At 42.9% G+C, this 25,173-nt stretch overlaps 1 protein-coding gene across 3 annotated transcripts in view; it reads right to left on the bottom strand.

Annotated features, from left to right (window-relative positions):
- Window positions 1-25,173, bottom strand: part of LOC149158608 (uncharacterized) — a 259,349-nt gene that overhangs the window by 213,278 nt on the left and 20,898 nt on the right. For all 3 annotated transcript variants that reach the window (XM_089436273.1, XM_089436272.1, XM_089436271.1), the window contains exon 2: window positions 24,242-24,378. In XM_089436273.1, coding sequence (XP_089292399.1) covers window positions 24,242-24,378 — 137 coding nt within the window. The remainder of the gene's footprint in view (window positions 1-24,241; window positions 24,379-25,173) is intronic.

The following is a 25,173-nucleotide window of genomic DNA, read 5'->3' as shown; positions in this document are numbered from 1 at the left end:
TGAGGATCACTCATTTGTACTTTTCATCATCACTCTTGGATTTCAGCCTCTTCTTGAGAGCTCGACTTAGCCTTTTGTTACTCACTACCTGTGGAGATGTGATCTTTATGGTGCTATTGCTATTGGAGATTGATTTTTGTCTTGGAGATGTCTTTTTGGGATTGAAAGAAGGCTATTTCATGGAAGAATTGTAAGTTTTATTGCATATTTTTATTGTTTTTCAAGTAATTAATTATTGCTGGGGTTTATAATTGTTCCATGTCTAAATGCATATTATTTATGGAAAATTTTGGTTGATCATTGCATGTTAAATCTCTCCTTGAAATCCATAAGGGACTTCCTAGAGAGCTTCCCCTATTTAATTTCTCCCCTCACAAAAAAGGTAATTAGGATTTGTACAAGTGAAAACAAGAGGTTTTCCCCCTTACTCCAAGCATCTACCCATTATCTCTTGAATTAGCCCTAAGGAGTCCATCACCCAAGTAGGAATAGGCACTAGCAACCTTGGTGTTGATCAAAAACTTCAAAAACTTTACATTTTCCTTTTCTTTTATTTTTGAAGACTTTCAACGCAAGCCACTAGGGCATTTTTGTAGGGCCAAATTCAATTAGTGCTTTTGTTGGTGAACGCTGGAGGTAATTAACCATGGTGATCCATTTAACTCATAGTCTAACCTTTTGCATGGTTAAATTTACCCTAGGAAGGTTGATGTCTTCCTTCTCTAAGCATTTTGTGCCCTAGAAAACCTTGACCCTAGCCAAGGCTTAATTTGAGGGCTAGCCTTACTCCTTTGTGTGAAGAATCAGTTACCCGATTCCCTACTACAGCAACTGATTAGATTTCTCCTACTTGTTAATTTCTGAATCAAGTTATTTACAGTGTTACACAGTAAACATCGAAATAAAATCTATTGTAGCCTTCACAACATAAAATACTGTGGAAACAAGTACTGAGCAAGAAGGAAATAGCACACACACAATTGACACTGTTGTTTTTGGACAATGTCCCCAGAAAAACCCAATGTGGGAAAATTGGTGCAGCTGCTGAGGGTTTTAATTATTATGTAGTAGTTTATGAATACAATCTTTGGATGCCTTACTGGAAATTCGATATAGAGAATCTGTCTGTCAAAGAACTAGTGAGAAATACCTCACACTATCACTGGAGATCCGACACTGATCCAGCCAATGAATGGCTAGCCCCAATCTGCCTTTGCACAGCCACTGCACTGCTTTCAGTCACAACTGATAGGGACTGCGTAACTCCCTCTGGCTGATCGATCTGCTGGCTAGATGCCCTATCCTCTGGTCCTCCGGTCTCACACCCCAGTACCTAGCACTGGATCGCATCTTCTCCTCAACAAATTTGCGAATCTCCTCAAGGCCTCTGCACTGCCTCAGCGTGGTTTTACGCTGCCCAACGTGGCTCTACGCTACCTTTTCTGGATCTCTCTCTGCCTCCTTTGAAATGTATCCCCAGATCAGGAAACTCTCCAACCGGAAAACTATCCCTGCCCCTCACTGCAAGAAATCTCCTCAATGACTTCTCCTGCAACTGTTGCGCTGCTCTCTTGAGAAATCGATCTCTTGATCTCACTCTATGTGTTTTCCAAATGCCCATCAAGCCTCTTCTTATAATCTTCTCGTTGATCAATCAACGGCCCAAATTAGATTCTAATCACTAGCTCATATCATCTTGGCTTGATCTTTGTCTTCTTCTAGAAGATTCACATCTAGTTTAATTAATACACTTTAATTATTTTAATTTCCTAAGTTTAGACTTAGGCATCCATTAAAAATAATTAATAATTTTAATTAAACCTCTTCTAGGTGGAATTTCCCAAAACGATTTCTAGGTATTGTGGAATGCATGTGTCCTAGCCTCCCTACAAAATCTTGAGGCTAGAGGACATCCGATGCTACCAAAAATCAAAACTCCCTCTTAGCGAGGAATGTGCTATAGTGCTGCAACCCACTGAAGCATTGCTCTGATTCTGCAACACCTCCTATTGCGTTGTTGATGTCTGGCTCTACTGCCCACCAACTACTGTGCAACTTTGATATGTGTTGCATCCATGTTGCTGCTGACTCCGATGAACTGCTGTCAACTACTGCAACTCTTTTGTTATTGCCACTGCAACTCTTTTGTTGCTGCAAAACATCCAAAATACGGAACTAACAGTGTTCAGTATGATGCATCTATCGTCTGAGTTCTGACTGCTGCTAGATTTTGCGCTGTCACTGAAGCTTTTGTGTTGTTGCTGGCTCTGCTTTGTGCCAACTACACTGCTGCCAACACTAGCTCTACGCTGCTCAGTATCTGACCGCTACTAGCCACTACATCTATCACTCTGGCACCTTACTGCACCACTTGACACTGGTCCATCCTGCTACTGCTGACTATGGGCTCCCGTAGCAAGGTCTTGATCCAAGAGGTCGACTCCTCAAGGATCCTGCCAATCATGTATCTCTCTGAGGCTACAACTCTATATCACCCCACCTCACCCCTAGAGGCATCTCAACAATAATGGCAAACTCTTCCTCCAGCCTCGAGGAAATCCTATCAACATGCGGATGCAGCGTGCTTCTCCTCCTTGTCGCTCTTTCTGAGAGGACATTGAGTGTTGTTGTGGCCCATCTCGGCACACTTGAAGCACTTGATTTTCGAAATGTCCTTTTTCCTCCTACACTGCTCCTGTTGCCCTTTTGATGCAAGGGCCACGTCCTCCTATTCCTTCACAGTCTTCGCCCCAATGCCGCTAGTACCACTGATTGTGGCCTTCACCAGGTCATGCCTCATCTCCTTTTGCTGCAGATCAGCCCATACACGTTCCCAATCTGGGAGTGTTAAGATTAGGTATGTTCTATGCTAGAGCAATTTATACACGTTCCCACAAGAGAGCGAATCATCTTGTCGCACAAGAGAGCGAATCATCTTGTTTCAGTGCGCACCACCAAGGGAGGGTGAGTCACCCTGTGGTCATATGTTGCTCCAATAGAACTGCAAGCCCCCCCAAAGCTCCTGTAGCATGCAGGACCCTTTTACAAAGGTCTCTCGACGACTCCAAGTCGTTCGGGAAAATCACAAATTTGATCTTTCCTCAGGGCTCTGTCCTGTACATCATCTCAGTGTGATGGAGCCTCCTTGATCATCGACTTACCATATCCCAGATAAGGCAGTAATTGATGTCTATCTGCTGGAGCAATTGTCAAATACGGGATTCCTTAATAATCGAATCCCATCTCTGGTTGTCACAGAGATAAACAGCTCACTTAAGAGCTTCCACAACCATGCAGCTTCATACGAGATCATACTCATAGCCATGTATTCGGTCTTGGCGATGCTTATAGCGACCGACTTCTGCTTCCTGCATCGAAGCAGAATCCAAAGAGAATCAACACTGAAAAGTGCTCTAGTGATCCTCCACACTGCCTGCCCATTCAGCTTTCGAATAATAATGCAATTTCATCTTTCCGGCAATGTATCTCAATCCATGAGAGATTGTGCCCTGAAGATATCTCAGAAGATTCTTGGCACCAATCCAGTGAGGCTCAAATATGAGCTCACCATGCTAACTGCATCCCATATGTCCAGACGGAGGTTCTCCAAGTACATCAAAGTGAATGAGTTTATGAAACTCAAAGGCATTTCCCAAATCTGGTCCGACATCATTACCATATAACTTCTGAAAGTTAAGATCCTCGAGGCAGTCACAAGCTTGCAGCTTATCTTCTCACATTCAGAATCCAACTCCCTCTGTCTCCTATAAATGAGAGGGTCTGCACCTGTCAGAGATAGGTGCCGGTACGAGAGGTTTATCATCCACAACCTTCGAGTAATGGTTTGGATCGGTTTCACTCCTAGTGAATCTCAGCTGCATTAGACAGCTATCAATCCTCTCATACTATGCCCGAGGTGTTTTTTCTTCAAGCCATAGAGGGCTTTCTTCCATCAAACTCCTCGGGTTGTTCCAAACCTGTGAACCTGCTGCATGAGGGGAAAGGTCCTCTTATAATATTTTCCTTCAGTACATTTCAGACATGTACCTTCATGCTTCTTTTTGAATTCAGGCATCCTAGTCACCATTTGACTCACAGACCTCTAGAGCTGAGTCAATGGACATGGTCCCCAGTGGACTTCCTGCAACTTGATACAACCCTGAACTCAAAAACATCTTTAAAAAATCTATTTTCAAACACGTACCTTTCCATCGATAAGTGCCACCCTGCAACCTTTGACTTCCATCAGGTTCGATCAGGTACATAAAAGAGATTTTGGGGTTCCTTGCTTTCGTGGAAGAGTCGACCATTTTCTTGATGACCTGCGTTACCAGTCATTCTTTTGATCATTGAAGATGTCCCAGGAATGATTGTTATCTTCATCAAGAGATGTGTCTCTGCCATTCGGACACTCCTTCGCATAAGGGCCAAACTTATTTCAACAAGGCATCCGCCTTTCCTTCCACCCTTAGATCCGAACTTCCCAATGAAGTGATCTTAAGATGGACCATCAAAATCTTCCGTTGCGCCATTCTGATAACATTCTTTGCTTTGAATTCACCCTCGGTGAATTATGAGGAACCCATTGATCCTTCTGTCTTGTCCCAACTGTCTTCGATGATTGCTATTTCACTCTTGCTTGGGCATTGTCTTCACCTCAGCTCCGATACCATGTTAAGATTAGGTATGTTCTATGCTAGAGCAATTTATTTATATTTTCACAGTTAGCAATCACATCAGCATTATGATAAACTGCAGATAGAACATAAATATAAAACACAGAAGACATGCCAAGGCAAGAGGACACAAGATATGGCGCGAGCCAGGGACAAACCCCACAATGTGTGGGGAAACCCTTTGATCAAATCTTCTTTTATCTTCAAAGTTCAGCAGAGAGAGAGAGAGAGAGTACAATTACAATAGAAGTCAACACTTTGACTTTTGATATCTATAGAGATCAATTGAAGACATATTGCTTCAACTGATTCTCTACGGTGACTTCTTCACCTATCTTAGAGCTACATCTCGCCCATTTGTTGCACCTTGCTATGTAGCACCATCATGCCATCCTTATGCTGCTCATACATCACTATGCGGCGCATACATCAAGTTGTCCATGACTTCATAGTTCACGCTGCTCATGCATCATCATGCTTCATGTTGCCCATGCATCATCATGCTGCTCCTTGATCATGCTGCCCTTTACATCTTTATGCAGTCCCATTACTAATCATGCTCATATACATATATATGATGATGATCTATAATTAATGTGATCCTTGTCACTGAGATCATTGATGATGCACATTCACATTAGTGCCATCTAGATCAAGTTTGTGAGACCACCATTAACGTGGCCCTTCTGTTTCAAACCCTAACCACTGTTGTCTATTACGCTGAGACAGCTACAGGAATACCACCTGAATCTACTTCATAAATGGTATGCCAAGATTGTACTTGTGCTTCGGAGATCATTGAGACTGGGAGGAGGCTGAAACTATAACAAAATAATGAGGAGGCCAATACTGTGTAACTGTCTTCATTAACTGTGTATGCGAGTCCTCATTGACTGCGTATAGAGACTGCGTGTAATTGTCTTTATTAACTTCGTATGGAGACTTCGTGTAACTATCTTGTGTATACGAGTCTTCATTGACTTCGTATGGAGATTTCGTGTAACTATCTTTATTAACTGTGTATACGAGTCTTCATTGACTACGTATAGACCTCTTCAGCAATTCTATATATACCTAACTGTGGCTAACCCAACATATACGTGATCTTGACTGTGGCTTTGATTTGACTGCGGTTCTCTGCAGCGTCATACCTTTGACTGATTATTATAGTGGACGGACATTCATCCAATAACGATTCTGCCGTCACCGCATGCAAGTCGCTTCGTCCACTCGAAGTAGAAATGCTTCTCCCAGATCTAGTTATAACTCCGCCGACTGCGACTTCAGTCAATCGGTGTTGCCGCCTGGAGAAACTCGTCCCTGCTTCGATAAAATGAATGCGATCATAAATTCGATCCTAGCTCAAGAATGCCTCCGCCCCAGTTGGTCATTCAGAAGCTCGGCCCCTATCGTGACAATGAGTTCCGCCCAGCAGCGCAACATTTTCCTTCATTAATACCTTGCAACTACAACGATGTTTATAACTCTCGCACCATATTCGTAGCCTCTGCGCACTAGGTAACACTCCATCGATGTCAAGTTTGACCCAGACTGTCAGCGGCTTTACCTCTATGCGCACAGTTACTTAACGCGCCAGGCAGTTTTGGCCCAACCCATAACTCAGTAATTTGACGCGTCTCTACTGAGCCAATCACACCGACCATCCTATCCTACGGATTAAACCCTCGTTTCTTCTGCTCTTCTTCTCTTTAGTATTAGCCACAGCTCCGCACGGATGATTAAATTGCAGACGAGATCAATATATGTTGCAAAGGGCCAAAGGGCAGAGAATGCCTGAGGTTTTCTTAGTGCAAGACGCGATCCACTTCTACTGTTGCTGTGGATGATGGGAAACCCTCGATATGGAGAGTCATAGGGCCAGCGTGTGTTTCTCTTGATGTCTCACTCCTCCTCCCAAAACCCAAGATGTGGAGAGGAGGAGATCACTCAAGAGTTGTGTGTAAATGATATCAAATCCTCATCTATTTATACCACAACGAGGATGATGAATAGACACGTCGATTGGGCTTCTAGAGCCTACATAAGAGCTGGTCGGCTTGATAATAATTACATAAACAAAATAAATTCATATCTCCATAAATACTTATCGGAATCGGATGATCTTTGGATCAATCCTACACCTCTCGACGAGAGGGATCCAATAAAAATATCAGCTGCGAGAAATAAGCTAACCCACATGGAGTTTGGCCTTAGTTTCCAATTTAACAGGGAGGTTTTCTCTGCCCAGGATGCTTTGGACAAACACTTGCCAATCTTCAGAAACGATATTCAGCACTAATCGAACAAACTTTGTAGGTTGGGGCCTTGATCCTACTAAAGCCAGCTGATCTCGGACTTCCTGAAGCCTCTTAAGGAAGGGGTCTATTCACTCCCCTTTCTGCATCCTCGTGCATCTCAACTTCTCTTCTAAGTACATCTTTTGTTGCCCAAAAGAGCCTTCGTATAGTGTGGCTAAGGCTTCCCACATTTGTCGCGCAGTGTCCTTGTCGGCTATATGGGATACTACATGATCTCGAACTCCATCGAGAATGATCCTCTTAGTCTTTGCCATATCAGCCTTGTACTTCTTGAGTGGATCTGCATCAGTGGGCACAACTACCACACTATTGACATACATCTTGAGATCATGCTCATCTAGAAGGCAGGAGATCCTAGCCTTCTAGATTACATAGTTGTGGGCTCCGTCCAACGGATATTGATCTCTCAATCCTGCTGCTACCATTTCTCCTGAAAAAGTCGAACTGCTCCCTCTTCTCCTCTGCGCAGCTACTGCCCAACTATCCACACTCCCTTCTGGAGTGAGAAATCCCGCACACAACTACTACTGCTCCGCTTGGAAAATTCGGACTTCTTGGCTGGAAGTCCTTTGAGAAAGAAATTCCCTCAGTGTGCCTTCTTTTTCTGACTCTTATCTACCCAGCATCTGTTGCAGAAAAACAAATAAAATAAAATAAAATAAAATAAATTGTCTCTCACCTGAAGACTGCTCTTTGATGAAGCTGTTGCTACCTACTCCTTCTTCCGCTGACCAATCTCGGTCTAGAAAATCTCTCTCTGTTGACTCACTCAGAGAGAGAATTTTCCTTGAGAATCTTGCCCTCCTAGCACTGGACTGTGCAATCCTTCTAGGGATTCAATCTGTTGCCTACGCAGCTCTTCGACCTCCCTCTTTAGCTTAGCATTGAGCTCTTCTGGCTCTACTCTCCTATTTCACCTGCGCTCTTATACGATGTGAAGAATCGATTACCCGATTCCCTACTGCAACAACTAATTAGATTTATCCTACTTGTTAATTTCTTAATCAAGTTATTTACAGTGTTACACAGTAAACATCGAAATAAAATCTACTACAGCCTTCACAACATAAAATATTGTGGAAACAAGTACTGAGCAAGAAGGAAATAGCACACACACAATTGACACCGTTGTTTTTGGACAATGTCCCCGGAAAAACCCAATGTGGGAAAATCGGTGCAGCAGCTGAGGGTTTTAATTATTATGCAGTAGTTTCTGAATACAATCTTTGGATGCCTTACTGGCTATCCGATACAGAGAATCTGACTGGCAGAAAATTAGTGAGAAATACCTCACACTATCATTGGAGATCCCACACTAATCTAGCCACCAAATGGCTAGCCCCAAGCTGCCTCTGTGCAGTCACTACACTGCTCTGCGTCACAACTGATAGGGGTTGCGTCACTCCCTCTGGCTGATTGATCTACTGGTTGGATGCTCTATCCTCTGGCCCTTCGTTCTCACAACCCGGTTCCTGGCACTGGATTGGATCTGCTCAACAAATTTGTGAATCTCCTCAAGGCCTTTGCACTGCCTCAGCGTGTTTTACGCTGCCCAACATGGCTCTACGCTGCCTCTTCTGGATCTCTCTCTGCCTCCTCTAAAATGTGTCCCCGGATCAGGAAACTCTCCAACCAGAAAACTATCCTTACCCCTCACTGCAAGAAATCTCCTCGATGAAGTTTCCTGCAACTGCTGCGCTGCTCTCTTGAGAAATCAATCTCTTGATCTCACTCGATGTGTTTCCCGAATGCCCATCAAGCCTCTTCTTATAATCTTCTCGTTGATCAATCAACGACCCAGATTAGATTCTAATCAATGGCTTAAATAATCTTGGCTTGATCTTCGTCTTCTTCTAGATGATTCACACCTAGTTTAATTAATACACTTTAATTATTTTAATTTCCTAAGTTTAGACTTAGACATCCATTAAAAATAATTAATAATTTTAATTAAACCTCTTCTGGGTGGAATTTCCCAAACGATTTATGGGTATTATGGAATGCATGTTGTTGATTTGGGGTAGCATCGAATGTGCTCTAACCACGAAAATTGGTGGAGAGGCTAAGGCACATGAGATCTCCAATACCCATAAAGGGTTTGGGCAGATTCTAAACAGTTTGGGAGATATTAAAATAATTAATATTTTTAATGGAGTCCCTATGTCTAAACTTAGGGAAAATAAAATATTAATGTGAATTAATATAAAACTCTGTTAGAATGGTCCAAAAGTCAAGGATCAAGCCAGATCTAATCTTAGCCGTTGATTAGGGACTTAATCTTGGCCCTTGATTTGTCAACGAAAAAAGTATAAGAGGAGGCTTGAGGGTCACGTGGAAAACACAGAGAGTTGATCAAGATTTCGATTTTCTGGGGCAGGGTTTGCTGAGGAAGTCGAAAGAGTAATTAGAGTTGCAGCGGAGGGGCGGTGAATACAGAAGCAGAGAGGCAAAGATAGCACCAGGAGGATCAGCACAGCAGCGGGAAAGAGGGACGCAGAAGCATCCAAGGGTTCACGCCTAAGTTACCGGAAACTCCTGAAGAATTTCCCAGAAACGCGGATCCCCGTTTCCGATACATAAACGGATACGATTCTTGTCCGAAACACTATAAAAACGTTTTTGTGCCGTTTCAAAAAATCGGAAACTTTAGATTTGGAATTGGATACGTTTCCAAGGGATTTAAATTTTTTTGGATCCGTTTCCAGTAAAACGGATCCATGAAAATTTTGATCAGAATCCACCCTTAAAATGTTAAAAAGCTTGAAAATTTGCATAGCCATAAATAAATAATAAAAATGAAGAAATCAGATTTGCAAATAAACTCACTATAAACAGAGTCTCATAAAATCTTTTCTAAATCTTTAAAAACAACAACACTCCATATATTTATCAAAAATTCTTACTAAGAAAAAGATAGATGTTCAAAAATGCAAATAAAGGGGTTGATGAATGTCTTCGTAAAGAGATTTATTTGAGCGATTAATTTTCATTTTGGTTAAGGTTTTGTTAATTGTCATTGATTTTGCTTTTGATTTCATAAATCCCTCCAATATAACAAATCTTCTCTAGCCAATCTTGTGCCTGCATATAGTCACAAGACCAAGCTGACATTGAGAAGATTGAAATGATCAGATAGGTCTTGATGGAATATCCCAATGATCCCATGGGCCTTTTAATTGTCATGCAAGGAAGATAGATATCATCTGCCATGCATGACACGTTCTTTGAAGGAGTTGGACCCGAAAGCACAAAGGCTGTTGCATTTCTGATTACATTATTAACGATGATGATAATATGTTGAATGTTATAATAATCACTAATGATGATGACAATTTTTATGCTGAATTGATGATGATGATTTGTTTATGTTGAATTCATGACGATGACTATGCATTTTTAGATATAGATTCTAGATTCTAGATTCTAAAAGATGAATGGTAATATGAAATATATATATATATATATATATATATATATATGCATGCCGTTTCCTTGCCGTATCGTATCCTCATATTTTGAAAATTTATCGTATCCGTTTCAAACCCCGTATCCGTATCCGTTCCCGTATCCGTTTCAGTGCAACTTAGGTTCACGCAGAGCCATCCAGGGCCCACGTAGAGGCACCCAGGAGCTGCGCAGTGCCTCAAAGGGCCAGCGTGGGGGACAGAGAGGGCCAGAAGACTGACGCAGTGCCTCCAGAGGCTGACGCAGGCCAAGCCAAAATGATGTTGGACTAACGCTGGGCCAAAGAGACGCTGACACTGGGGTTTCGTGGGGCAAATTGGAGCTATGAATCTGCCGGAGTGTTTATTCGGGGTTTCAGCCAGAATCTCTACTTCCGAGCAGAGAGGTACTACTGCCGAGATTTTACTCTGTTGGGTGAGCCGGATTTGGCACCCAGATTGTATTCTGAAACTACTTAATAAATCAAACCCTCAGATAGCTGCACCGATTTTCCCGCATTGGGTTTTTCTAGGGACATTAGTCCAAAAACAACGGTGTCACTTGTGTGCTTGTTTTTGTTTCCTTCAATTGATGATCTGTAATGTGTTTAGCATGCACTTGTATTTATTTCCAGTATCTACATGGTAAATAACTTGTTAATTAACAGAACAAGTAGGTAGGAATAAATCAGTAAAGTGCATGAAGGGTGTCTAACGGGTTAGACTTAGAAATTCCAACATGGTATCGGAGCGTGGTTGCAGATCACAGGAGAACTGAGGAGATCAGCCGAGCAGAGCAGCAGCAGCAGAAAACAGTTGTCCCGAGTGACAGATTTTGTTCCTAGCAGAGTAGCAGCAAGGGGTGACGCAGTGCCTGCGTCATCAAGATTGAGCCAGGAAGAGGCAGCGCAGAGGCTGAGGGAGGCAAAGATAGGCTCATGCAGAGCCACGCAGAGGTCAGGAGGGCTGACACAGTTAGCTGAGGAGGTTGATTTGCCAGTGCCGGGATTGCGCAAAGCCTAAGAGCTCTAACCTTCAGTTTGCTGAAGCTTAGGAGGAGGTGGATAAGTTGCAAATGGAGTTGGTGGGGTACTATAGTCAGAACAGTACCTAACAGGGCAAGATCAAGGTGGAGGGAGTTGCTATTGAGGGTTTCTAGCCAAGAAATCCGGATCAGTGGTGCAGCTGCACTAGCGATAAGAGTGGGGGCATCTCGACATTGGCAGAAGGGTTTCCAGGAGGGAAATCGAGGCTCAAAGGGAGTCACACCGAGAACTTCCAGGAGGGAAATAAAGGAGCAGCAAGATGGCAGTGAATGGGGTAAGAGACCAGGACAGACTAGACGAAGCCTCAAACTTCGCAGTCTGGAAGGCCAGAATCTTATCTGTTCTAGACAGGAATCGTGTAATAGCACTTCGCCTTGAGGACGATAGTTATCCGAGTTGACCTAGCTGATAACGACAAGTACGAGGAGGCAATGGCGAGGGCCAAGAGCATCATTCTTAACGGGTTAAAGGACCATGTGGTACCACATATTGCTGAAAAGGAAACAGCAAATGAGATGTGGGAGGCCCTAAATAAATTGTACCAGCATACTTCTGTGCAGAGAAGGATGTTACTAGAAAATCAGTTGCAATCATACCAGATGCAGAAGGGAGAACAGATCGACCCCTTCCTCAGTCGATTGAAGGAGATCCGAGATCAGCTGACTTCCATAGGAGCCACGCCGGATCAAGAATTGATGGTGAGAACAGCCCTGAACGCAGTCTCAGAAGACTGGGAGGTGTTTGTCTAGAGCATACTAGGCAGGGCGACCCTTCCAGATTGGGAGGAAATGTGGGTTGCTCTTCGCCAAGAAGAGATCAGAAGGCTGAGCAAGGCGGGAAGCAGCGGCAAGGGGATCAGAATCAAGAAGGAGGAGGTGGATGCTGCCCTAGCATCTGAGGGAAAGCAGGAGAAACAGAAGAAGAAGGACCTCTCCAAGGTCAAATGCTTCCACTGTGGGGAACTGGGTCACTATGCGAGCCAGTGTCCGAGGAAGAAGAGCAAAAGAGAGGCCTCCGAGACCAAGGCTGCGCTAGCAAGGGCAAAGAAGGAAGTATAGACAGATGATGATTGTGCCATGAGTGCACACACACCACTTGAGCGGAAGTGGGGAGACATCAAGCTGTAGTCAGACGGACTAGAAGCGATAAGGGGCAGGGTCTTCGAGGTACCCAGCCTCTTGGATTAGACCTTGCTACGAGAGCCCCGAAGAGAAATAGTAGTACTAGCGGATGTCAATAGAGATGGATGTGAATGGAGCGACAGAGGGAGCTAGAGTGCAAGATTCTCAAGACAGCGTGAGGCAACAGTACGAGAAGCACGGGAGTGTTGCACCAGTGCAAGATGGCATAGAGAGGTGTGCAACGGTGCGAGATGCATGGAATAGTTGCAACAACGCACAGGTCAGAGAGGGAGCACTTGTCAACGACAGAGGGAGCTTCAGCATCATGGGTGTCTCTAGCCTGATGGAGATGTCAGAGTTGGGAGATCAATTACTTACTTCTCAGTAACTGGGTTGCAGTGCAGCAGTTAGCAGTGACAGTGCTATGGGTAGCACGATGTAACAGGATGAGAGGGAGTTGCACTATGGATGCAGCAGTGGCAATGGCAGGGTCACGGGTAGCAATACAGGATGCAGCAGTGCAGATGATGGGCAGCAGGCCTAGCATCAGCACAGGGACCGATGATCAGTGAGTATTGCTAGAGCACAGACCTCACTAAGAGGGAGTGTTGATTTGGGGTAGCATCAAATGTGCTCTAGCCACGAAAATTGGTCGAGAGGCTAAGGCACATGAGATATCCAATACCCAAAAAGGGTTTGGGCAGATTCTCAACAGTTTGGGAGATATTAAAATAATTAATATTTTTAATGGAGTCCCTAAGTCTAATTTTAGGGAAAATAAAATATTAATGTGAATTAATATAAAACTGTGTTAGAATGGTCCAAAAGTCATGGATCAAGCCAGATATAATCTTAACTGGTGATTAGGGACTTAATCTCGGTCATTGATTTGTCAACGAGAAAAATATAAGAGGAGGCTCGAGGGTCACTTGGAAAACACACCGAGTTGATCAAGATTTCGATTTTCTGGGGCAGGGTTTGTTGAGGAAGTCGAAAGAGTGATTAGAGTTGCAGCTGAGGGGCGATGAATACAGAAGCAGAGAGGCAAAGATAGCACCGGGAGGATCAGCACAGCAGCGGGAAAGAGGGACACAGAAGCATCCAAGGGTTCACGCAGAGCCATCCAGGGCTCACGTAGAGGCACCCAGGTGCTGCGCAGTGCCTCAGAAGGCCAGCGTGGGGGACAGAGAGGGCTAGAAGACTGATGCAGTGCCTCCAGAGGCTAATGCAGGCTAAGCCAGAGCAACGTTGGGCTAACGTTGGGCCAAAGAGAGGCTGACGCTGGGGTTTCGTCGGGGCAAATTGGAGCTGTGAAGCTGCCGGAGTGTTTATTCGGGGTTTCAGCCAGAATATCTGCTTCCGAGTAGAGAGGTACTACTGCCAAAATTTTTCTCTATTGGGTGAGCCGGATTTGGCACCCAGATTGTATTCTGAAACTACTTAATAAATCAAACCCTTAGACAGTTGCATCGGTTTTCCCGCATTGGGTTTTTCCGGGGACATTACTCCAAAAACAATGGTGTCACTTGTGTGCTTGTTTCTGTTTCCTTCAGTTGATGATCTGTAATGTGTTGAGCATGCACTTGTATTTATTTCCAGTATTTACATGGTAAATAACTTGTTAATTAACAGACAAGTAGGTAGGAATAAATCAGTAAAGTGCATGAAGGGTTTCTAACGGGTTAGACTTAGAAATTCCAACACATGTGTCCTAGCCTCCCTGCAAAATCTTGAGGCTAGAGCACATCCGATGCTACCAGAAATCAACACTTTGTTGATTATATCTTTTATAAACCCTTTCTTTGTTGCTTGTATGCCTAGGAAACCCCTTTGTTGTTACATGTCATGAAACCCTACCCTATATGTGTCATCTCTATGCTTGGTGTGTGATATGTTGCTACTTTTACAAGAAGAATTGTGTCTTTGTCCATTAAAAAGTGTCTTCACCTAGTCTATATCTACGTCACCTTGAGCCATATAATCTAGAATAACCTTTATGTGGTCACTGGGAAGCCTGCTTTGTGGTGATCGAATGAGTGAGCTGAGCATGATATATGAGGCATCTGCTAGCCATTCTCTTGTGGAGAATACTAAAAGTCATCACTGGACCACTGTCTACAATGTGGATCATCGAAAAAATATCCTCTAGTTACCCCTAGGTGAGGAATCTTCTTTCCTATTTTTAAGGTTCCTCTCTTGTAATTTAAAGCTTTACCTTTGGCCTGATCTTAGAAGAATTGTATGAGCCACAGATTTAAGTTTTTCTTGTAATTGACTCTCTCTTGAAGATTCACCTTGTCCTTGGATCACTGGAGGAGTTTGCACATTACATGATTCACTCGTGCCTTATCCCTGGTTTCAGTGTGTGGTAGACAAGGACGTTTGACTATTGTATAGTGGAGATTTTTTCATGGTTATTATTGCATGCAGCTATTACTAGACAGGAGGATGATATACTTGAAGTGGATTATACTTATCCATTCCATCCCTCATTCCTTTTCCTATATATTTTACTTTGCAAGGACTCAAGGAGAAGAAAGGGTCAACTTTCTTGTGTGAAACCTTGGGCATTCGTGCTCGTGCTTTTTTTCTTCCACTTCTACTTTGTTTAGTCCCCCTAGAGAGATTGAGAGTAACTGCTAACAAGGAGGTACCTATGGTGATGGATTTGTTTCGCTGGATCATGACTAGTACTGTCCCATTTCACGGAGCTGGTCTGTACCTTGGAGCCTCGCTATCCAAACTTTTCAGTGCTTTGTTCAATCTACATTTTTTTATGATAAAAATACACAGTTTCATTGACGACTACCAAAAATATTTTGTGTGAGAAACTTCTATTTTCTTAGGTTTTCACTTGTCTTTAATCTCTATCTCAATAGGGTTTGAGTGATAGGCTTTGGATTGTCTTCCACCATATTCACTCTCTTCTTTCTATGTTTTTTAACTCCATGTAAAGGAATTGGTTTACTGCTTCTTAGCTCTTGATTTCTCACTTAAAACAGATTTTCACATCACAACATTGGATAAAATGCATCTCAACCACATTTAAGTAGGCATTTAGGTTGTTTTCATTTTGTTTTAAAGCAAGACAAGCTGGCCATAATTTTGATTTTATTGTAGAAACAGAGAAAAACTTCCTTTTTCTCAATTTCCATGCATTAAAAAAACATTAAAAAACTCAACAACAAAAAAAACAAAACGAAAGCACTTAATTCATAAAGACAGTCATAATTCCTCACTCTAATTTTATTATTTTTGTTTTGCATATTTAAAAATGCATGTTTTTCCCCCCGATTGGGGTGTGAACTGTTGGACAGAGCCATTAAGGCAGTGATTAATAATTATGATAAGGATGCAGAGGAATGTTCCCATTGCCCCTCACGCGCTTGAAGCGAAGGGTGCGGTGGCCTTCGGCATGCTTAAGGCAACAGGAATGCGGGAAGGTGGCAAAAACATTTGGGCAAGTTTACCAACTGCGGTGAAGGATAGAAAGATGGGGTTTGGAAGAGCAGAGGTTCCAAAGGCGAGAGTGGAGTAGAGGCTTCGGAAGGAATGGGGGCTCCATCAGCTCCAAACGTTGTCTACCGGGTATGTAAATTGGCTTCTCCTCCACTACACCATGATTCCCTACATCTGGTTTGATAATTGGGGTATGTATGGGGGCAATGGGTTTGTGGGTGAAAGTAATTCGAGCTGGGAGAGATGCATGGTGTCAGGCATCTGTTGGAATAATCCCAACTCCATGGGTTCCTCCCTAGTGTCAATCCGTTATGGGATTTACCTTTCTCGCATGGGGCCTATCGGGCTTGGTGACGAGGGTGACAGTCCGGGGGAATACCTCTGTCTTGTCTGCATGGAAATCCTAGGGGTTGGGGGCTAGGATGTGTTGATTTGCGGTAGCATCGGATGTGCTCTAGCCACGAAAATTGGTGGAGAGGCTAAAGCACATGAGATCTCCAATAACTAGAAATGGTTTGGGCAGATTCTAAACAGTTTGGGAGATATTAAAATAATTAATATTTTAATGGAATCCCTAAGTCTAAACTTAGGGAAAATAAAATATTAATGTGAATTAATATAAAACTGTGTTAGAAAGGTCCAAAAGTCATGCATCAAGCCAGAATTAATCTTAGTCATTGATTAGGGACTTAATCTTGGCCGTTGAATTGTCAACGAGAAAAGTATAAGAGGAGACTTGAGGGTCACTTGGAGAACACACAGAGAGAGATCAAGAAATCAATTTTATGGGGCAAGGTTTGTTGAGGAAATTGAGTGAAGTGATCTAAGTTGCAGCTGAGGGGCAGTGAATACAGAAGCAGAGAGGCAGAGAGAGTACCAGAGTAGCAGCGTAGAAGCCGAGACAAAGGGACGCAGAGCCAGCCAGGGCCCACGCAGAGGCAGCCAGGAGCTGTGCAGTGCTTGAAAGAGCCAGCATAGGTGACGCAGTGCCTCCAGAGGCTGACGCAGGGCAAGGAGGGGTGACGCTGAGCCAGAGAGAGGCTGACGCAATCCCTAGAGGCAGACACTAGGATTTTTGTGGGGCAGATTGGAGCTGAGAGCTGCTGGATTGGTCATCTAGGGTTTTAGTCGGCTTCCAAGTCAAGAGGTACTACTGCCGGGATTATTCTTTGTTGGGTGAGCCAGTTTTGGCACCCAAATTGTATTCAGAAACTGCATAATAATAAAACCCTCAGATAGCTGCACCGATTTTCCCGCATTGGGTTTTTCCGGAGACAATGGTCCAAAAATAACTCACTTGTGTGCTTGTTTTTCCTTCAGTTGAGGATCTGTAATATGTTGAGCATGTACTTGTATTTATTTCTAGTATTTACATGGTAAACAACTTGTTAATTAACAGAACAAGTAGGCAGGAATAAATCAGTAAAGTATATGAAGGGTTTCTAACAGTTAGGCTTAGAAATTCCAACAGGATGTTGTCATTGCCTATGTCTTGGTGAAGCTCTGTTTCCTAGTCTTCTCCATGGGTGCTGAGGATAATTGGCAGGAATAACTCTTGAGGGTCGGCACCAATTACCTGAGGAAAGCTAGTAGTGGGGAGGTCGTCATGGGTAGGGGTATTATGAAGTCTGGGAATTGGCATGAGGGGAAGTCGGGAGGTACGCAGAGTTTGGGCTGGGGGCACCTTGGAGCCCAGGGTCAGATTTCGCGCTGTAGTGCTGGTTAGGGCAAGGCTAAAATGGTGATGAGTCAGGGGGGATGGGGGTATGGTCATACAGAGGTGGGTAAGGGAGGTGCGGGACTTGGAACCGTCAACTTGGCTACCAGGCTACAGGATCTGTAGTTGGCCAGCTGCTGGCACCTCACTCCCAAGGTCGAGGCCGAAGCATTTGCAAAGTAATGGGCATGCTGGGGCGTCTGTTGGGGCAAAGCTACCAGGGTGCGGGTCATGGTCATGCTGGGTGGGGGATCCTACATTTCGGGGGTCATACAAATGAACCAAGGGTGGCGAATTTTGTGAAAAGGCAGAGCCTTTGGGTGTTGGAAATTCAAATCATAATGTTATGGCAATCTTGGTTTCTTGTCCCCTTAGCAGGTCCGCAAAACGATAATCATTCTCGAACGCGAAGAGCACAGAGGCTAGCTTCGAGCCATCCTAAGGATTTGGCCAGCAAGTACTGTGACAAGGTGACACTGGGCAGAATGGCGAAAGGTAAGGGTTGAGGAAAGAGGCCACGGGTGACCAAGGCCGAGACTGAACCAAGCACCTCGGGTAAACGCCAAGGTAGAAAACCTATGGCCAACCTGATAAGTGAAGCGACCGCTACATACAAGGAAGGCACCAAGGAGGAGATCAGGCGGCTGATAGCAGAATGGGAGGAAGACATAAATCAACAAGCGAGCATGGATGAAGCTGAGCTGGAGGACTAGAAGCTCCTGGTTCTAGATCTGGGCAACACGAGAGGAAGAGGGACTCAATTTAAACAAACCCTGCATCTTTATTGGCTAATGAAATGCCTCCTTGGCAAGGCTATGGAGCAAATTTGGATGACCGCCATCCAGGATTTCCCAGATTATAAGCAAGAGTTTCAGAAGCTGCAATTTCAATTGCAGAAATAGGACAGTCGCCTTAGCCGCATGGAGAGACACTTCCCCTGCAAGTTCGCGCAGACTACGCTACCTAGCTCCAGTGCTAAAGACCCAGCCATGGTTGCATCGGCCTTCGCTGAGAAGGATGGATAGAACATTGATTTTCAGTTATTTTTTTATTAGTTTTCATGCGAATAGCTTTTAATTTCCAGTTTACAGTTATACATATATATAGGCAAATAGAATATGGATGTGGACATGACAATCAAACTTATCTAGCTTGGATAGATAGACTCAGTATTTTTTGTTACTGGATGGCTTATCATGCGGGTAGGTGGTCAACAAACTTGGTTTCCTGCCAGGCAAGTTGAGACCACCTAACCTGATTCTATGTGGTTGTAACTTGCTTGTTTTATAATGAAAAAGAAGGATCTACCAAGCTTAACAATAAATAAAAAAATGTGTTTTTCATAAAATTACCTTGGGTTGCATACCTAGCTTCGTATTGATTTATTTACTTAGATTTCCACACCATTTTTAGCCTCAAAACAGTCACCTACAGTTTGTTGTAAACTCTGTTTTGTGGCCTTATCAGTGTTTTTTTCATAGCATAAATTGCATTAGATTTATTGTCAAAATCATCGGTAAAGGTTGCATCGTTTACCATGTGAATTTTCAGTCTTCCAATCATTTATAGTTGTTTTTACATATTTATGCACAGATTTTGTTATAGCAGCAAGTTGTAGGTTTGGTTCAAGTATTGTTACCGCTCAAACTAGCAGGGGGTCCTAGAGGGGCACTTGCTAGGTCAAGAGCAACAATGAAGCTAAAGCCCACTGTCAGCACAGCTAAAGCTTCCTACTCTTTACAGACTTTCACTGATTGGAGGAGGCTCGATATATAGAAAATCACTTATGAAGGATAAATCAACTAAGATGGATGTAATGTGATCTCAGAGACCCTTTCCTAGGGGAGGGTCAAAAATGGGACTTGCTTGCTTCTTAAGCAAGGTACAAGGCTTTCTAGGATAAGGGGATGAGGATTTAAGGGCTAGGCTTTAGGAGTGGGAATTGTAAAAGAGCTTCCAAAACCCTAAAATCCTTGTTGAAATTGGTTTCCCAAGTGGTTTTCGAAGAGTTGACTGTTCAAAGGTATGGAACCACACGGGACCAAGTGGACCCAGGTTAGGTCAAGAGGAAGGAGTTTAGCAACCAATGATAGACTTGACCTAAACAAGGACGAGAAGGGGATCAAAGAATTGATTTTCAGTTAAAGGTGCAAAATGATCCCTATGAGGAACTACCCTAGGGAACCTTAGGGAAAAATCCAATCTCGCGGCTAGGGCTTAGGATATCTCACAACCCCACTGTTGGAGTTCCCTCAAATTTGGAGGAGACCTAGGAGACACACTATCGCAGTAGATGCCAAGAGATAGAAGTTTTTCTATAGGTGGTTTGTCGGGAAAATGATTCCCTAGGAGCCCTAATGCGGCTAGAGCTAGACTAAAGAAGGAGAGGTGAAGAAAAATGTTTCTTTAAGTGATCATCTTATGGTAAACCAGTGCCTAATCCTTTGGGGAGATTGGAGTCAGGAAGAATATGAAGATAGACTTTGTTTCTAGGTCAAGGAGGCTCTAAGATCAACTTCGCTTGTCATTAGGGCAAAGGAAAGTGACCTTAAAGGCTTTTATACTTCTTTTTGCAAGGTGAAGAGGCTTATCAAGATAAATTCAACCATAGAATTATCCCTAGGAGAATTCGTTCAACATACATGGCCCATACATAGAGATATGCCACATAGAAAAATAATTCCACAATTTCGCAGTAAATGCCTATAGAAACTAGCCCTCATATAGCGAAAATTTCATCATCAATGTATGTGACAAAGTAAAAGAATAAATAGCATTAAATGTGTACTTACATGTAAGAGAATATATCCAACCACCAATAAACTTGTCAATCAAGAAGCTCCAAGTTAAGAAAAGATAATCCATACATCAAAATTCATCCATACTCCAAAATTTCGTCCACCAAGAAGGAATAGCGAAAATCTCAAGAAAGATACAAGTCCAAACCAAGTGATGGTGAGAAATGAACTCTCATCATTTGTATTTATACAGCTCTAAGGAGTTCGATTTAGCTATTTGAGCTTACATTAGCCCCTAAAATAGAAATAATGTGCAAATAACTAAATTTTGGTGACAATCCCACCAAACTAACTCATAAACAAAATAACAAGCCTCTCAAGAGGTCGAGTGATCAATAATACATATCGTTGGCCTCTCTAAGAAACTTGATGAAGTCTATAAGTGCCATAATGATGAATAGGACTTCCAAAAGTAATGGACAAGGGGTTGGCCTGTGAAAATTCCAAACTGGAACCCTATTGTAGTGACTGGAAGTTATTCTCCTAATTGTTAATTTAATTTAACAATTTATTTGTTGTTTTCTACAACAAATACTTAGGAAATCACACTGCAACCTACATAAATAAAACTGCGGAAGAATAAATGTTGGAAGAAATGCTTGCACACACACATAGAATAACACAGTTATTTTTGGACAAAAGTCCCTAGAAAAACCCAACTTGGGAAAACCTGTGCAGCAGTTGAGGGTTTTAATATTAAGCAACAGTGAAATAATCTGAGTACAACTAGATGCCGAAACTGACAATCCTACAGAGAAATACTGGAAAGAATCTGGAGAGGAATTTCCCTCACCCCACAAGCAATCTCCCGACACAACCTGCCTTCAGAATTTTGGCCTTCTGAGGCACTATTTCAGCCTTTGCGCTGCTCTGTGTAGCTGGCTGGACGGCTTGCCTTTTGCTGGATTCTGATGAAGTCGTTATGCCTTCTGCTGACCAGAAAGATGCTTCTCCAACACTCTACGACTCCTTCCTGACCTCTGGAACTAAAAACGTCAGTCTCTCCCAACAAATCGACTTTGCCTCTAGAGGCTACTGCGCAGCTCTGCATCAGCCTCTCTGTGGCTCATTTGCCTCTCTGCAAATGCACTCACCGGATTTGGAATCCTTCCTCCGGCTTCACTGTCCCTGCCCCTCTCTCACTGCTTCGATCTCACTAACTCTCTCTCCAGCAACTGACTGCTACTACTCTGGAAATCGATCTGATCATGAAATCGAACCTCTCAAGTGTATTCTCCAAGTGTCCATCAACTTCTTCTTATAATCTTCTGTTGGGACTCCAACGACTAAGATTAGATCTTAATCGATGGCTAGGATTAACTTGAAGTCGATCCGTGCGAATTTCTAGATCATTCACGCCTTGACTTAATTAATTATGATTAATTAACCATATTCCCTAAGTTTAGACTTAGAAATATTTAAAAACTGACTATTAATCTAATTAAGTCATTTCTAGGCAGAATTTCCTGAAACGATTTCTGGGTTTTGGAAATCACCTGTATTCTAGCCTCCCCACAAAATTTCAAGGCTAGAACACATCCGATGCTACAAAAACTAACATTGCCTCTTGTTCTCCACATAATAAACCTGTAGTGCTCCCAATGGGTGTGAGGGCACACAAGTGACCTCATGGGTCTCCACGTAAGTCGAAGAAGCCTATAGACCATCCGTAAGGGCTCAGATGATGGTGTAAGTGATGCCACATCAACATACAAGTCTTGGGTCATCTGCCAAGTGCATGGTACAACTGTAGGGCTGTCTGGGCAAAGGTGAACCATGTGCATTTTCCTCGTCCAATAGGTGAATATCGAGCAATCTTTGAACATCTCTGAGGATCCATGGAGTGTTTCCTACTGCTATGTTGGCCCATGGCTCTCAACACATACCTTACACATGCCAATGTAGCCCTATGGAGGGTTAGGACCTCGTATAGGAAGACCAAACCCAAGATGGAGACCACCTACAATCCTGCATAAGATCCAATGCGTCCCCTAGCTTTCCAGTACAACAAGTCATCAAGGAAATCGAGTAAAAGAGCTTACAAACCATGGACAACAGGTGGGGACTTCATAATGGCATGCCCTTCCATAATGGGATTTGGCATGTGCTAATGTCTCCAAGCTCCAAATGGGGTTAACCAAGTATCCTATTAGGTGGTTTCTACTTCTAAAGGGGATAGTATGTCCAAGGTACACCCTTTAAAAGGTGGTAGCATGTGATAAAGAGATGAATGAAGTAGGGAATGAAAAGGGGTAGCCCTAGGCCACATGTTGGGGTACAAAGGTAGCTAGAAAAAGGGAAGCCCACACTTGGGTATGTAATGTGTAAGAGGGAGCAATCGTGGTACATGAGGTGCCCCCGCCTTGATTTTTCCACCCTTCTTCATATGCCTTTTTTCTTTTATGATTTTTCTTTAATTAACTGCTCGTAGCTCAAAGGGTAAGAGCATGATGTGTGAGATATAGCAGTGGATACCCCTTTTAAGATAGGGTGGTTCATTTCCCACCAAAGGTTGGGACAATCATGGGTTCTTAAATGATAAAGGAGGCTCATCTAGGGCCTATAGGAACCAGGGTGATACCCATGATGATGGGGTAGAGCTCATGTATTGGCTTTTGCCCATGTGCTAAATGTGTTTGTCCCGGCCATCATTTGCATTTCGTGGAACATTTTCCTGTCGGATATGGCCAATTATGCTTTTGCTTTTCTTTTTAGCTACATCAACCTCCGGGGCATCATTCCAGACCTAACCCAAGGTGTGGGCAAGGGGAAGGGGAAAACTAGCCCCATGTGGACCTAGTGGAGGAATGTGGACCCAGGTGGGAAAAATGATGAATGGTGTTATAATGAGTGGAAAGGGGGCAATTTATGTAGATGGGGGAGCGAGACCACAACCAAAATCAGGGCTTCCCATGAAGCATCATCCCTAAAGCCAAAGGGTCAATAAAAGAGATCCCACAGGACTAGAATCCAAGGTTAACATCCAAAAGGGGTCTAAGGGACAAGAGCACAAACCTGGACCATTCTTTCTGCTGAATCTCCCCATTAATCCATGCCCAGAAGTGTCCATGATAAGCAAACTACAATACTCAATTACCAAATTACAAGGCATACCTTTAGGTTCGGGAGGCCCACCTTCAAACATACAATCATGGCAGATGGGTGAGGGACCACATGGCTGACTCAGGTAGCAAAGAAGTGACACAACGAGCTAGTTGGTCGCTGCAAGGGGCTGCTGGCTGCCGGCTAAGGACCATCTCGGAAAAAAAAATTCTCCTAGGGATATCACCCACAACATGGTGGGTAACAAGTATCACTAATTGTTTATTGCATTGTAGTTGACTCCTAGAGTCATCTAGAGATCCCCCCTGTGGTTAGCAATTACTAACCCAAAGTACAGGGAAAGAGTATGTGGTGACAGTGTACTATTCGTAGTTACCTTGGAACTAGACGGTTTCAAGAGTTAACAGGCTTAAAATGAAATCCAATTGAAACTAGTTGAGTAAAATAAGAAGTGTGAAGGGCATCCAAATGGACAAGAATTGAAAACTGAAAAAATGAAGTTTGAGAAAACTGCTAGTTGTACTTGAAACTTTGAAAGCTGATAGTTTTAACAATACCAAATTGGAATGGTAAAAGATAAAAAGCGTTTGTAGACATTACTCAGAACCACCAACATCTTGACTGCAGAAGAGTCCACCAAAACCCAAGGATGCTGCCTTCCGAAGCACTTCAACTGGAAAATATTCCCGCTTATCCCATTCAGATGCAAATGGCACAAATTCACGCTTGGAAAAATCCTGCAAGAGACAATGTACATTGTACGTGTCTATGATAAAGAACATTCATCCAAATACAAAATTTCTAGAAATGTGAATTTGGCATTTGAATTTTCAAATTTCAAAATTATAAAAGATAATATTAGAAAGACTTCGTGCATTTTGGAAAAACACATAATCTTTGCCCAGTGTCTCGGAATCACCTTATTGAGTCTTAGTATGCTGTGCAGAGTGCAGTCAACCATGTTGTTGATTTATATTTACAGTAACAGAGTTCTATAGAATTGGCACATGATTTTCTCCCTACACATGAATGCATAAATAATTTACCTCTTTATAAAATCCAACGACTGCAGCAACCTTAAGAGCCATTATTTCATTAAATGGTTTCCCTTATCAAATCCATTTACACTGTCTCAGCGAAGTTTCAAGCTTATCTCAGAATAAAAATTTCAGGACATTCATTACAGCCCAGATTCTGTACAAATAAAATGTATCATAAATGCCCAAGTGAAATCCATAGTCTTTAGTTTAATTAATAAGACTTAAAATCTTAATCAAGATGACAAATTAGCAACAAGATAGGATCCACATATGACTAGAAAAAGTTATAGGTGTCATGTGGTAAAAGGTATTGGATTTTCTACAAGTGTCATTAGTGTATAGCACAGTTGAGGGTGTCCATGAGGTGAGGGTACTGGCTAAACATCATGCATGCTGACTAGAATGCACAGAATTTCATAGATATCCATATCCTCTTCTCATATCATTATCACATCCTATTTGTTCCATTATTTTGGCTTAGAAGAAGTACTA

This window comes from Pinus tabuliformis, chromosome 5_2 (assembly GCF_031772625.1).
Source record: "Pinus tabuliformis cultivar Carrire ecotype Pingquan chromosome 5_2, CPIR1, whole genome shotgun sequence".
NCBI lineage: Eukaryota > Viridiplantae > Streptophyta > Pinopsida > Pinales > Pinaceae > Pinus > Pinus tabuliformis.
Note: the sequence above shows the minus strand (reverse complement) of the source record. Positions and strands in the feature narration are given on the sequence as shown.